Here is a 15,276-nt window from a genome sequence, read left to right as displayed (position 1 = left end):
TTTGCCAACTGTTTGTATACATATAATTATTGACGTTCTCATAGTATTTTTAATCTCCGTCTTTTCAGATTCAATTTGATTTTTAATAAATACTCCAAGAGGCATTTGTAGGGTTTTTGTTAGGCATTTGATGTCATAATTTTATCGATTGAGTGTATATCAATATTTTATCAATGCTTTTGTTGGGGTAACATTCAATGTGTGTAATTTATTATAACTTTATTCCTTTGCTAGAAGGTAGATTCTTTTTTTTTTTGTTCTTATCATGTTTATGATATCATAGACGCCGCAATAGAGGTTATAAATCATGCATTCACCAATTTTTTTGTAATGTATGTAAAATCTACCATAGATTGCAAATCATGCATCTTATTTTTCTTATATTTGAAATATTTGTTTGTGATATTTTTCTAATTAGTTTATATTTTCTATATCTTGAAATATAATTGTTATTTATGAAAAAAAATAAGTTAAGATATTTGTTTCTTTAATTGGATTGCATATTTCTTAATAAGATTGAGTTTCTTTAAATAAAGATAAGATTCTCTCATATTGATATTAACTTTTATATGTTAAAATTATCTTAAGATAATATTGTCTTTTATTTTTGAAATATGAGAATAAATATGCATGATTATCTTTAAATTTAATTTGGAAGGTTTAAGATTTAAGATATTAAAGATTATTTCTTAAAGTGAATTTGTTTTAATAATATTAAAAATTCACCTAGAAATTAACTCCTAACTAAAAGATTAATGAATCAAAAATAAAAATTGACTAAGGGAATGATTGTTTTTGTTAGGCTGAAGTATTTAAGCCGTAAGGAAACATCTCAATTGAGCATAATACATATGTTAATATGTTATCTACCTCTCACCGTTTCTGTCTTATGTTCTTATGTTTGTTCTCTTCTCCTCTCTGTTTTATAACACGTTATCAGCTTTACCTAGGAACTAGCCTGGGAGATGAATTAGTCTATTTTGTTTGCTATACTAGAATTGAAATTTATTTGATTGTTGAATATTTAAATTATTCTCATATTGATAAATTTTGAGTTTTTGAAATTTATATATATTGATTATATATATATATATAATTGATCGAGTTCCTTTATGGCAAAGTTTGAAAGTTATGCATAATAGCTAATTACTCTTCCTAAAACTAGTTTTGGTTTAATACACCTAAAGTTGCTTAAATCAATTAGTGGTCATTGCTTTTGTCTTGCACCTCTAGTTGCACATATTTTAAATTAATAAATGCTTATAAACTAATAAGCATATATCAAACATGTTATGCTCTTGTATTAGCAATTTGAGAAAGAAAGTTTGAAATATTGTGATGAATATTTATCTAATATCTTTTGAGGTTGAATAAAACATACAAGCAGATGTTTCTATGAAAATTAATGATTTTCGTCCAAATAATATATCAGTCCCTGAAATTAACATTCCAATGTTTAATCATTGGGGTCAGAATCATGTTAGTAAAGGAAAATAATTATTCTATTTAAACCACACATATAATGTTTTGAAGGAAAAATTCACTTTTCAAATATGATACAAAATAGACAATAATCTTGTATCTGTTGTACAATACCAGTCTCTTTAAAAAATTAAAACCCTTATTAATGGAAAAAAAAAAACGATGTGTGGAAGTAAATTTTGAGAATTTATTTGAATCTACTAAAGAGATGATTATTGTTTTTTACTCACTTGTATATGAGACATTTGGATTTCTTTTAAATTTTCTAAAGGGAATAAGAATAAATAATATTTATGTATTGTATATAGTACATCTATGTATATTATACTTAAAAGTAGACATGTTTTCCAAAAAATTCAATGCTTGATGCGAAAAATCAAATATGATAATAAAAGATTTTGGAAAAGAAAATAATATTTTGCCGCATGAGCAAAATTTACAATTGATATACTTTATTTTTCTTTAATTTAGTAAATTTGGAAGGTATATGTTGTAATAGATATCACTTAAAAAGATTGATAATAAAAATAATATATGGTATTTATATACTATATCTATTGACTTCAATGGGCAATGCATATGAAAAAGTTATGTTTTTCTTTTTAAATTGTACTCACACATATTTGTGTAGTTGAAATATATACAACAATGAATCTAAAGTTCATCGATCCAAATATACGTTTTCTTTGACATTATGAGTCATTTTAGGTCAATAATCAAAATAATTATTGAAAATATACATTGACATCTATTGAAGAATTAAAAGATTCTTATAAATTGTCACATGCGACTTGTTCTCAAAAGATTAATTATCAAACTCTCACTGGTTAAAATTGAAATTGAACCTCTTCTACTTTTGAAACAGATTTATGGTTATACATCTGGATTTATTGATCCACTAAGTGAACTATTTCAATATTTTATGATTTTTGTTAGCGCATTTAGTTAATAGTCACATATATATGCTTATTATTTTGTTTTGATATTGCTAGTGAGTTTGCATCCCAAATATTTGATAATTAATTGGGATAAATGTTGAATATCCTATCATTTATGTTCAAATAGCAAAGCTTTTAAATCTATATGAGATCATGTTATTGTATATGCTCTAAGTCAATGGCCTATAAGCTTATGACCAGAAGCCAAATATATTTTATGTTCAGTAAATGTTTATATATTTCATGTGTTTAAATTGATCCACAACATCAACTAAGATGATGGAACAACTAAAATTAGTTCTCAAAAGCGGTTATGAATCTATGTTGAAATTGATTTCACATCAATTAATAAATACTTTGAACTTCTGACAAATGTTATATTTACTACACAATTTGTTATTTGTTATTAATGAGACAAAATTTCCAACATTAGGGGAAGGAATTAAGAAGAAGTTGGAAAAATAAGTTGAATGAAATGTATATGTATTGTCTCATTTTGATCATATAGATAAATTTGAACTAGAAGTTCAAAAGATAATTCATTTGCAAAATATTGCAAATCAAATGTTAGATGCATTACAGAATATATCTCATCTAAAATTGATATCCCAATGTAACAAGTTGTTAATAATAATGAGTCTGCAACACGCCTGAAGCATGATAGACAAATGGGTTCCAAAGATAAAGATCCTTAGAAAAAAAAAATAGTAAAAAATAGTCAATAGTTAAGAATATGGATATTCCAGAAGAAATCCTAAATATGAGTACTCGTGAGAATCTTGAAGTAAAAGAGGATAATAAATAGATCTAGATAAATTAATTATATGTCATGACAAGAAAAGATGAATCTGTACATTTTTACATACAATGTTGCTCGTGATATTATTTATGAAAATGAGTATTATATACTCATATATATTGAAAAAAAAATATCGAGACGTAGAAATGATTGACTTATGTGGAAAGAAACGATCTAACAGAAATAAATTTATTTTTTAAATCGTGAGAACTAATAGCTCAAACATTAGATAATGTCAAACATGTGGGATATAAGTGAATATTTATAAGAAAAACAAATAGAATGGGGTCACATTATATAACGCGAGACAAGTTTCACAATAATTATTGTAAAGAAATGGTATTGAAAAAAAAATATCGAGACGTAGAAATGATTGACTTATGTGGAAAGAAACGATCTAACAGAAATAAATTTATTTTTTAAATCGTGAGAACTAATAGCTCAAACATTAGATAATGTCAAACATGTGGGATATAAGTGAATATTTATAAGAAAAACAAATAGAATGGGGTCACATTATATAACGCGAGACAAGTTTCACAATAATTATTGTAAAGAAATGGTATTGATTATAATGAGACATATTCTCCTATGGTGGATACAATATTATAAGATATCTAATTTATTTGGTTGTGAATGAAAAGCTTAACATACATCTTATGGATGTAGTCATTATACATTTATATGAATCTCTTAATAATTATATCCCTGAAGGATTACAAATACCAAATTCATTTATTTATATATATATATATATATATATATATATATATATATATATTAAACATATGTTATATTTTTATTTTAGAATTAGTTTACATGGATTTATTTTATTCTCATAAATCTAACTGTGGTCTAATTGATTGTGAAGATGCAAGTTCTTATCAAACCCATAAGAACTAGATCTTAAACAGATTACTTAATACATAGAGTAAAATTTTTATATTATGGCAGTTATGAAACATATCATAACAATTACTTAAATCATGTTAAAATCTTAATGATGTAAGAGGCTAGCCAATAGTGTTCATATATGAAGATGCTAAAGCATAAAGTATCGATATCACTATTCAACGAATTTTTTCAAAAGACAACTTGGAAAACTTATTGACGAAGGTGCTACCTACAACAACATTTGAAAAGTTAACACATGACATTTGTATATGACAACCAACGGTATCAAGTGATGTTTTCATGAGGGGGAGTAAATGTGTGTTGTACTCTTTTTCCCTTGACTATGGTTTTGTCCCATTGGGTTTACCTAGCAAGGTTTTTAATGAGGTAGTTATTGAAGTATGAATGATATACTCTTTCCTTCATTATGTTTTTATCCTATTGGATTTTTTCTAGTAAGGTTTTAATGAGACATTTATTTTACATACTATGGATATCTAATGGAGAGTATTATAAATGTAGTATTGTAGATATCCATAACTTACTTATATTACAACAAACCCGTAACTTTCATAGGTTATCCAATCCCATAACCTCCCTCATTAACTTTTACCTTGTAACACTCCATTATGTCCTATAAATAGGGTTGTAAGATGCCTTTATAGAGTACACCACATTTGAGTCTGATATTAACTTTCTGCTTCTTCACTTTTACTTTCCTCTCTTATCTTGTATTCATTGTTATTTTATTTTTCATATTATTCTTATTTCATCACATAATTCAAAATTTACTAATGAATTTGACAATGTATTAATTTCACCTCACGAAAGTACAAACTTACACAAATTTTCACTTAATATTCAATGTTCGCTAACTCACTTAAGTAGATGTAACGGCCATTGTTCTTTAAAGTCGTCAATGTCCTCTTTAACATGTGTTTTTAAAATTCATTAAATACACGTCCAAATATCTTCTTAACAATTTCAAATGAAATCTTCAAAGGGAAAAAAAAAAAAAAAAAAAGTAAAGCATATCATAATTATTCGAGTTTAATGTAAAGATTGTATTGCTTTTCTAAATTTTTTAATTTGCTATCCGATGAAATTGAAACTTCATAATAAAAAATTGATATATATTATGCGATACTCAATAAAAATAAATAAATAAAGAATAAGAATTCCATACCCATTGTTGATGCCAAATTTTGGCAAAGGAAAAATGCATTTGACTTTCACGTGACATCAACGGTAAATTTATAATTTGGGGAAGAGAGGACCTGCAAAACGAAGAAAAATGATTTTGATGCCTAAGTCACTAAGAGAATTGAATAATAGAGAAGAAGTCACAAGTTTTTAGATACCTCTTATGGAACCATAATGGTGTATTTATATAAGGGATTTAATATAACCAACTAGTATTAGGACATAATCCTAAATAAGATAGGTTGTCTTTCAAACTAAACGGGTCAGGGTGTGCATTTGGTATGCCTTGTTCATCAAATTTCGAGACTCGACCTCGACCAAGGTGTTGGCTTTTTTGTCCTTAATTTCAAATTTAAATAATTTTAATTAATTAATTAATTAATTAATATTTTGATGATAGCAAATCTGCTTTTATTTATTAACAATTTGAGTGTTTTGAAGTGTCCATTGTGTAGAACTTGGAACAACAAAGCAATTTAGATCATTTAAATCGGAGTTCAAACAAAGAAAATATGGTCGAACCAAACTTAATGGAAAATCCCGAGTTGATGAAGTGGATAAATTTTTCTCGTCAAAGTGAACCAACTGAAAAGTGTCACTTGGAGTAATGGAGGAGTACACATGATAGACTTTTGATTTTTTGATTGGTTTTTAAAACAAAATGAATTTTAAAATAAAACGAATTTAATATTATATATGTTTATGTCTAACATCTAGTTGACTTTAAATTAAATGAATGTAATATTATATATGTTTGTGTCTAACGGCTAATTAACTTTAAAAAGGTTATGTTTATTTTTATTTTTAATCTCAACCATTCAATTTTCTTTTACAAAGATTTAAAGATCCAAATTGAATTTAATTTTCACCTACTTCTCTCTTTTTAAACTCATCTTCTTCTCCAAATTTTGACGATAACTTTCATTACTTTTTAATCCTCCATAATTCAGCAAGCCACCATTGTTGCTCTCTCCGAGCTTCAATTTTACTCTTTTCATTTAATTCTTGAGAAAGATTTATTGCATTATGAGGATTGATTTGTTGAGTACTACAAATTTGTTGATATACTCTTTGAGAGAGTTTTTCTCATTTTATTCTTCATTTTTAAATTCATTGTAAGGGTTGCTCTTGATCCTGGAAAAGGAGAAGTTATAACGGTTTAATCCTCAACCATGAAAATGATCGGAGTTTGTTCTTACACCTGGAAAAAGAATGTTGTAGCAGTTTGAATCTAAGTCATAGAAAGAATCAAATTCGTAGTGACATATCCAAGAAGAGCTTGGAAAGTAGATATAGGCCGAGTTGTGTCGAACCATTATAAAAATTATTGGTGTCAATTTCTCTATCTCTCTCCTATTTATTTTTTCAATTAATTTGTTAATATATTTCATTGCATAAAGTTAATTGGTACAATTCGTTCTTGAATTTATTTATGTCAACCTCTTGATTATTTTGGGATATTAGATGGTTGAAATTCTTGTTTAAATTAATTGTTAACAAAAAGTTTATTGATTTATTTAATTGGGCCTACATTAGTAAAAAAAATTCATTAGATTAAATTAACACTATTTATCCTTCTAAGGTTGTCATACCAGTCCAACACAAGGATGGGCCGAGGAGGTTGGTTTGGCATTTTGATCCAAAACATTATTTTTTTCAAGGCCCAAACAGGCCATAGTAAGCTCTGGAAAAGGTCCCTCAACATTATCATGGTCAAGGCTGAGACCGAGGAGGTTGGTTTGGGCTTTCGATCCAAACCATCATCTTCCCAAGACCCAGATAGGCCATTGTGTGCTCCGATCATCAAACATAGAAGGTTGACTTCCCCCTCATCCTTGGCCAAGGCGAGGCCAATAGGCTATTTTGGCTCAAAGTCCAATTAGCTCTTTTCCAAACTTATTTTATCCTCTCAACCGAGTTGTTTGTCTATTTGTTATAGTTCTCTTGACACTTTCCTTGTTATGATGCTTTTGCCTTGATTCTAGAATTCACTCGTAACACCCATTACCAAGTTCATATGCTCAATAACTTGAATTTGTTAGTATTGCTTTTTTTTTTTTTTTTTATCATGATGATGATTATTATTATAGATTCTACATTTAATATATATATTATATATAATAATTCGAGTTTAACATGGGTGAGCTAGATTAGGAACTTCAAGACATATTTTTATCAAAATGCAATATCTTTAATTAGTTTAACTATTTACTCATCATAATTGATTTTTTTTTAATTTTTTATTTTAAATTCAAAAACAAAATCAATTGAATCAAATTAGCAATAAAGAAAGGAAAAGTAAATCATATTTGATTTTATTTTTCCTTCCCATTATTATTGTCATTTTCATTCTCATCAAAATGCAAGAAAAACATAAATGAATAAGATATATGATTGTTATTCATTGATATTTGATTATTTGATAGTTGAAATTAATTAAATTGAAATGAAAATCAAAATTCAATCCACTTTTTTAATATCCCACCACAAGATAGAAGGTAAAATTCAAACATACAACTCTGGAAATGAGAATGTCTCAACTTTTAGGACTAGTAATGGATATATGTAACACATAATAATTAGGATTAATTTATACAAATTACCCCTAAACTTAGGGCATGATTCAAATATACCTTAAAATTTGAAAAGTTTTATTATTATATATATATATTTTTTTAGTACACTTTTATTTTTATTAGACATGTTTTATTTTAACACGTATAATTAAAACATGGATTATGTATACAGGTTAGTATTTTATTATATTGAGTTATTTTATTTTGGGCTATATTATGTGATCTACTTAATTAAGACCCTAGATTCCTAATTGAGTATAGATTTAATGGATAGAAGTCTTAGGGTTTAGTGGGAACATTAAACTAGTATATAAAGCGACCTTAGGGTTATAGTTCCAATATACCAAAACAATGCACACTCAGTCTCTTTATAATCTCATCTAAGGTGAGATCCCACTTAAGACATACAGAGCTGTGGTTGAAGAGACAATAATTACCTTGTAGTTACCATCATTCTTACAATAGAATCCGGTTTATTATTTATTCTTGACAGTTTTGCATGAATGATTATAAGAATAAATCTTTTTAATATAGATTATAAGAAATTTTATCTAACAATTTTACTCTTGAATGTTGTTACATTTGTCCCAAAAAAAATATCCTTGAAGAGTTCTTTAGGTGAAATAATTGCATGTTACAGAATATGCCAAAACCTAGGAAAATATGTCTAAGATGAAAGCTCAAATAAGTCTGGGACTAACTAATCATTGAGTGAATCAGGTTTAATCCTAACTTGTGTAGGGTAAAAAAAAAAATCATTTCATCCTAATCCTTAGATTAAAAAAAAAAAAGTAAACTCGAGTCATTCTCTCTATAAAGACATTATCACAAAAATGATTTAAATGATATATTTTAAGATGAATAAACGGTGACAAGAACTTAACCTTCTATATAGTTGACAGATCTAACTATTATGCCAAAATGAAACCTTTTAAAAGTTTAGGTGATAATTGGAACATCAATCAAAGATATTTTTATAATTTAACTAATAATTGTCAGTCTACTTAAAAATCTAAACCCCTAAAAAAAATGCCAAACAGAACATGCACATTCAGATTTGGACACAAAAATAATCATGGGATGGTTGTCATAAACAAATGTCTCAAGCTTTTGGTTCTGTTTGAACTAATCATCAATCATGTGTTGTTGCCTTCCACAATCTTAATAAAAGAAACTATTTTTTAAAACAATCATATACTTAAGAATAAAGGGTAGTTCTGTATTTCAAATAATCATGGGATGGTTGTCATAAACAATATTGTTTAATACAAATCTTCCACCTTTTTCTCTCTCTCTTTATGGACTCACAGCTCATAGCTGAATTTATGGAGCACCATGATGACATTGAAACCAATTGACTTTATTAAGTTTAAACTAAAAGAACATAAACATAAAATGTTTTTCTTTCCTGAAATAATATGTTTTTTGGGGAAGTGTTGGGTAAGTTAGTTAATAATAAGGTGCCATGAAAAAGAAAAGGAAAAAAAATGGGTGGATTGGATTAGATTTAGCCATTGGCTCCAACAGAAAGAGGATGTAAAAATGGGAACTTTTGTTTATTTTTCTTGTAAGACTTTGTCAATGGTTGATGAACCAAAAATCTCTCTCTTGATTCTCCCAATCTTAGCTGTCTCTTTTGGAGGCCTATTTTGAGTAAACATTTCTTCCTTTTATCTTCCTCTAATTCCCTCATGCACTCTTGTCAAAAGGTATTTTCTCTACCCCTCTCTTATTCTTTTCTTCTTCTTTCTTCCTCCCTTTGCAACTTCGTCGTTATCGACGTTGTCCTCTTCCGAGTCTCGTTCTAGATGAGGTCGAAGCGAGAATGGAAGAGAGGGAGCAATATCGTCGTTGTTGTCATCGTAGTCTTCTTCTTTTGCATCCTCTTTTGGATCTCATTCTGGACGAGGCCAAAGCGAGAACTAGAGAGAGGGAGACAATATCTTCCTTTTTGCTTCTCTTCCTAGTTTTCTTTGGGAAGATAGAGCGAAGAGAGGACACAACTAATCATCTCATTTTATAGATTTCTTTTTAATTTGTCATCTTTGATTTTTTAGAGTTATGAGTCTTTCTTTCTTCTTGCACCATCTGCTTTCTTGTCATTGTAAACCACATATGTGTGTGCTTGTGTTTGAGATTTCTAATGTGGTCTTAATGTGTTTTAACATGGAAGGTGTAGGCACAAAGAGAGAGGGCTCTATTTTTTGGAGTTATATAGCCATACACACGTGCTGGATTCTCCCACCCTTTTGATCCTTGTCTCGACCGATAGCTACCTCGCTTAGGATAGCAAACCATGTCTGACACCATGTCATCCGGCCCTCTCGACCGACCGAACAAAGGTATGCTTCAATACCATATCAAGGCCGAAGCGAGGAAGGAGAGAAACAAAAATGAATCCCAGTTTGCTATATATATCATAACGGAAAAAACTTGGATGCAGCCTACAATAATAAAAATCTACCAGTGGGATACAAACTGCACCTAATCATTGCACTATCGTTATTTTACTATGACTTATGGTGTAAGTTTTTTTTGTTATCGTTATAGGTGCCAACGAAGTTGAGATGTCGGAGGAAGAGAGGAAGACAAGACTTGCGTCTCTTAAGCAGAGAGCAATCAATGCCTCGAACAAATTCAGGCATTCAATGAAGAAGAGAGGTAGGAGAAATAGCAGCAGAGTGATGTCGATTTCTATCGAAGACGACATCGACGCCGAGGAATTACAGGCAGTTGATGCCTTCCGCCAAGCTCTGATATTAGAAGAACTTCTGCCTTCAAAACATGACGACCATCACATGATGCTCAGGTTCTTGAGAGCTAGGAAGTTCGACGTTGACAAGTCTAAGCAGATGTGGTCTGACATGCTTCAATGGAGGAAAGACTTTGGATCTGACACAATAATGGAGGTTAACAACTCAAAATCTACATTTTATGCCTCTTTCTCTTATTATAAACTAAACTCAAAATCTTAAAAAAGCTATTAAGTAAATTCAATTTTCCCTCCTCACTTGTGCACTTGAAAATTGATACGAAATCAAGTAAGTGAACTATGGTATGAAACATGATAGGAAATAACACCGTTCGTAGATTCGGATTCCAAACTTTTTGCTAGGATATCAAACAAATTAAGTACTAATTATAGTCGATATTGTTAAACAAATAAGTTACGGTAAATGTAATTTTCTTTTTGTAATGATTACAGGAGTTCGAATTCAAGGAGATAGACGAAGTGTTGAAGTACTATCCACAAGGGCACCACGGAGTTGACAAAGATGGACGACCAGTGTACATTGAAAGACTTGGACAAGTCGATTCCACCAAGCTCTTAGAAGTGACAACTATGGATAGATATGTCAAATATCATGTCAGAGAGTTTGAGAGGACCTTTGTTTTGAAGTTCCCTGCTTGCTCCATTGCTGCAAAGAAGCACATTGATCAGAGCACAACCATCTTGGATGTCCAAGGAGTGGTATGTCTTCAAAGTGTTTGGTAACATTTCAGTTTCTTGTTTTTCTTGAAAAGCTTTAATGGTAATGGTGGAATTTCCTTGCAGGGACTCAAAAACTTCAACAAATCTGCTAGGGAACTCATCCAGAGACTACAAAAGATTGATGGTGACAACTATCCAGAGGTATCCTTTTGAAAAAGTTTCAAACTTTTACAACTTATTTGATATAAATTTGCTATATACCCTTTTGAAAGGTTGATTTGCTAAATGGGGCTTTGTTTTGTTTTGTTTTGGTTATAAAAGACTTTGAACAGAATGTTCATCATCAATGCTGGATCTGGATTCAGGCTTCTGTGGAACACTGTAAAATCATTCCTTGACCCAAAAACCACAGCCAAAATCCATGTTCTTGGCAATAAGTATCAGAGCAAGTTGCTTGAGATCATTGATGCCACGTGGGGTTTTCTCTTTTTGCTTTTTTTTTTGGGGGGGGGTCAAATGAAAGAAAAAAGATATTTTTTCTCATTAATGAACAGACAGAACTAAGAATTATGGGTGTGTTCTGTTTTGTATTGTGATTTTGTTTTTGTTTTCTTGTTTATTATCAGTGAACTTCCAGAGTTCTTAGGAGGTTCTTGCACCTGCACTGACAAGGGTGGTTGCATGAGATCCGACAAGGGACCATGGAACGACCCGGAAATTGCCAAGGTAACCATTCGAAGTACTTTTGTAGTTTCTCTTTTGTACATTCAAGAGTATAAAACTCTCAATCACATCGTACATCACATAGGCAATAAATAAAAGGAATTAACTAGATGTAAATTGTAAAAACTGTCAATAAATTATGGCGGTAATTGCAATTACACCCTTCAAACTTTCCATTGTAAAAATTGAGTCTTTATACTTATGCAAGTGTTAAAATGGACTCTCAAACTTACATAATTGTAGAAATTGTAACAATCGTATAAGCTTATTATTCGGAGGTCCAATTTCTACAACAATTATAAGTTTCGAAGTGCAATTGCAACTACCACCATATCTTAGGGGTGGTTTTACAATTCGCGGAATTTTTTTATTTAGAGGCAAGGACTAAATGATGAAATAATTACAGATGGTTCAAAATGGGGAAGGGAAATGCAGGAGAAGGTCATTGTCCAATGTTGGAGAGAAGACCATTTCTGAAGACGACAACACAGCAAGCACCAAGGCAATACAACTCTTCTTCTTGTTCTTCTTTGAATCCTTTAAATTTGTCTTCATCTTTTTCATTTTTTTTTTTTCTCTAAGTCAAATAAAAATTTGCAGAGAAGTGGTTCATTCAACTCAGAAGCAGCTCCTGAGGCGGCGGCAGCAGCTGCAGCAGAGTCTAACATGTCACCAAAGCAAGCAAAACTGTCCCCTGTTATGGAAGAAGTAAGTTTCCTTCACAATTTAAAACAACCCCATTTAAGAAAAAAGAGATTTTTCAATGGAAAAATGAAAGCTTTTTGAGTTTCTTTTTGCTGTTTTTGATTGTATATTTTGCAGATGCATGTGGCTCAAAAGTTTGGTTGTGGGTATCAATATGACAAGTTCATTCCTGTAGTGGATAAAGCTGTGGATCCAAGTTGGGCACTTTCAACTGAGAAATACACTTTGTCCAAAGGTATATAATATAAATTCTATCCCTGTTTCTTATTTCTCGTTTCTTGTTTTCACAAGTGGATATACGATACAAAAGATGCTTTATAAATATGTAGGACAATAAATACGAATACGATCATAATTAGATCACAAGATGTAAATCACGACTTCTTGCACTAAGATTTTCTCGAAGATCAAACATTAATTATGAGGAAACTTATGTTTCTGTGATGGATATAATTACAGTAGGATATTTAATTAGTTCTTAGTATATATAAAAAGTTTGACATGCATTATATCCATTTAGTCATAACATTTCTATATGTATCTTTAGCAAATGAAATATCATTCAAATTCGAGAGAATTATAGGCAATCAAATTAAAAAATCATTATATGGATTGAAACGATTAGGACGAATATAGTACAAGAATTCAAGTGAATATTTATTGAAAAAAGGTTATCAAAACAATTCAATTTGTGTACGTGTTTTCATTAAAAAATTACAGTTAGGATTTGTTATTGTAGTTATATATGTTGATGATTTAAATATAATTGGAACTCCTGAAACACGAACCCGATCAAAATGACGGTAAATTGATAGAATGTTCTATGGGGTTGAACAGACCCATTTGCAGTGCATGAAAACTACAAAGTCCCAGAAGGGTTCAGCAACCAAATAGTTGGAGGAATAATGGCTTTGGTAATGGGAATAGTGACTATGGTCCGGCTAACTAGAACCATGCCAAAGAAGCTCACTGAGGCAGCCATCTATAGCAGCACCGTCTACTACGACGGTTCGATGGTGAAACATCCGGCGCTACCGTCCCCCGCTGCCGTGCCTCTAAGCGACTACATGACCATGATGAAACGCATGGCCGAGCTCGAAGAGAGGGTCAACGTCCTCAACATGAAGCCCGCCGCCATGCCCGCCGATAAGGAGGAAATGCTCAATGTTGCTTTGGGCAAAGTTGAAACTTTGGAACAAGAATTAGAAGCAACCAAGAAGGTGAATACAACATCTCATACTTTGATATCTACTAACCATAAATTACAATACAAAGCCTTTCATTATGATGAAACGCATGGTCTTTATTGAAATTCTTCTACAGGCACTCGAAGAGTCTCTTTCTCGAGAGGCAGAACTGACCGACTACATCGAAAAGAAGAAGAAGAAGAAGAAGATGGTGGTAATGAAGCTATCTAATCATCTAATCTTTTCAAAAACTTTATGGTTTTTTATTTTTTTTAATTTTTTTTTTTAATTTTTTTTTTTAATTTTCTGATTTAATTTGTGTTTTTTTTGGATTATGATTTTGCAGAACCCCTTCCGCTGGTGAATGTGATTATTATTATTGGTGTTACATTATATAATAGGAGCTTGGAGAAATAACTCCAAAAAAAGATAATAAAAAAAGAAAAAAAAAAAAAAAGAAAGGAAGATATAAAATGAGAGAAAGGGTTTCTCCCTCCTCTTTCTCTCTCTATCTCTATTACTCTCTCTCTCCCCTTTTCTCTCTGTCCAATTGGTTGTATCTTTGGAATGTAATTTGAGACATTGATTACTTGGTATTATCACATGAATCAATGTGTTTTTGTATATTAAATTTTTATTTTTATTTTTATTTTTTTTTGTTTTGGACTTATAAGAAGTTATATATGATGTCAATCCCGGGCGTATGCTCAGTGGATCAGACATTTATTATCTTCTGTAAGATTGAATGTTTGATATCTATTTATTCTATATTATTGTTGAACTCAATTCATGAAAATTAAAAGTATATATATATTTGCATGCAACTAATGTTGAATTTCGAGTTAAAAATATATAAATACAAGGTAAAGGATATCCTTCTGTTTCCAAATTAAAATTATTTTAAATAACAAAACTACTGAAAATATTTACAAATAATAACAAAATATTACAGTCTATTTATAATGGACCACGATAAAATGTAATATACTACAATCTATGTTTATCATGACACAAATACATACAGATATTGCAAATAAACAGTGAAATTTTATTATATTTATAAATATTTTGATTCATTTTCCTATATTTAAAAATAACACTTAAATTATTCTAATCATTTTATGTTTAGAAAGTTTCAATTTTAAAATTTTATCATCAAAATAAAATATTATTTTCCATGAATTAACTAACAAAGCCAACTGTACTAAAAAAATACTCTTCTAAAAATAATTATTAAAGAAATAGAAAATAATTTAATAATTTAATACTCCCAAAAAAAAAACTCATATGGTCCATTTCTATCTTCTTCTTCGTTTTTTTTTTAAAAAAAATAAGA

General features: G+C 29.9%; 1 protein-coding gene across 2 annotated transcripts; it reads left to right on the top strand.

Annotated features, from left to right (window-relative positions):
- Positions 1-9,475: 9,475 nt before the first annotated feature.
- Positions 9,476-14,607, top strand: LOC120088165 (phosphatidylinositol/phosphatidylcholine transfer protein SFH3-like). Of its 2 annotated transcripts, XM_039045276.2 has the most exons (13): positions 9,476-9,601; positions 10,066-10,234; positions 10,443-10,801; positions 11,098-11,364; positions 11,449-11,526; positions 11,647-11,798; positions 11,952-12,051; positions 12,455-12,550; positions 12,649-12,756; positions 12,871-12,988; positions 13,591-13,973; positions 14,077-14,154; positions 14,287-14,607. In XM_039045276.2, the coding sequence occupies exons 2-13, from the start codon at positions 10,189-10,191 to the stop codon at positions 14,302-14,304; spliced, it is 1,803 nt and encodes a 600-aa protein (XP_038901204.1). In that variant the 5' UTR covers positions 9,476-9,601; positions 10,066-10,188; the 3' UTR covers positions 14,305-14,607. The 2 variants fall into 2 exon arrangements, with proteins under 2 accessions (XP_038901204.1, XP_090162331.1); XM_090306205.1 differs by lacking the exon at positions 9,476-9,601 and having other exon boundaries at positions 10,064-10,234.
- The last annotated feature ends 669 nt before the right edge of the window (positions 14,608-15,276 follow it).

The sequence above is a fragment of the Benincasa hispida genome, chromosome 10 (assembly GCF_027475165.1).
Source record: "Benincasa hispida cultivar pf3 chromosome 10, pf3_genome.v1.1, whole genome shotgun sequence".
Taxonomy (NCBI): Eukaryota; Viridiplantae; Streptophyta; class Magnoliopsida; order Cucurbitales; family Cucurbitaceae; genus Benincasa; species Benincasa hispida.
This window is presented reverse-complemented; position numbering and strand designations above follow the sequence as displayed.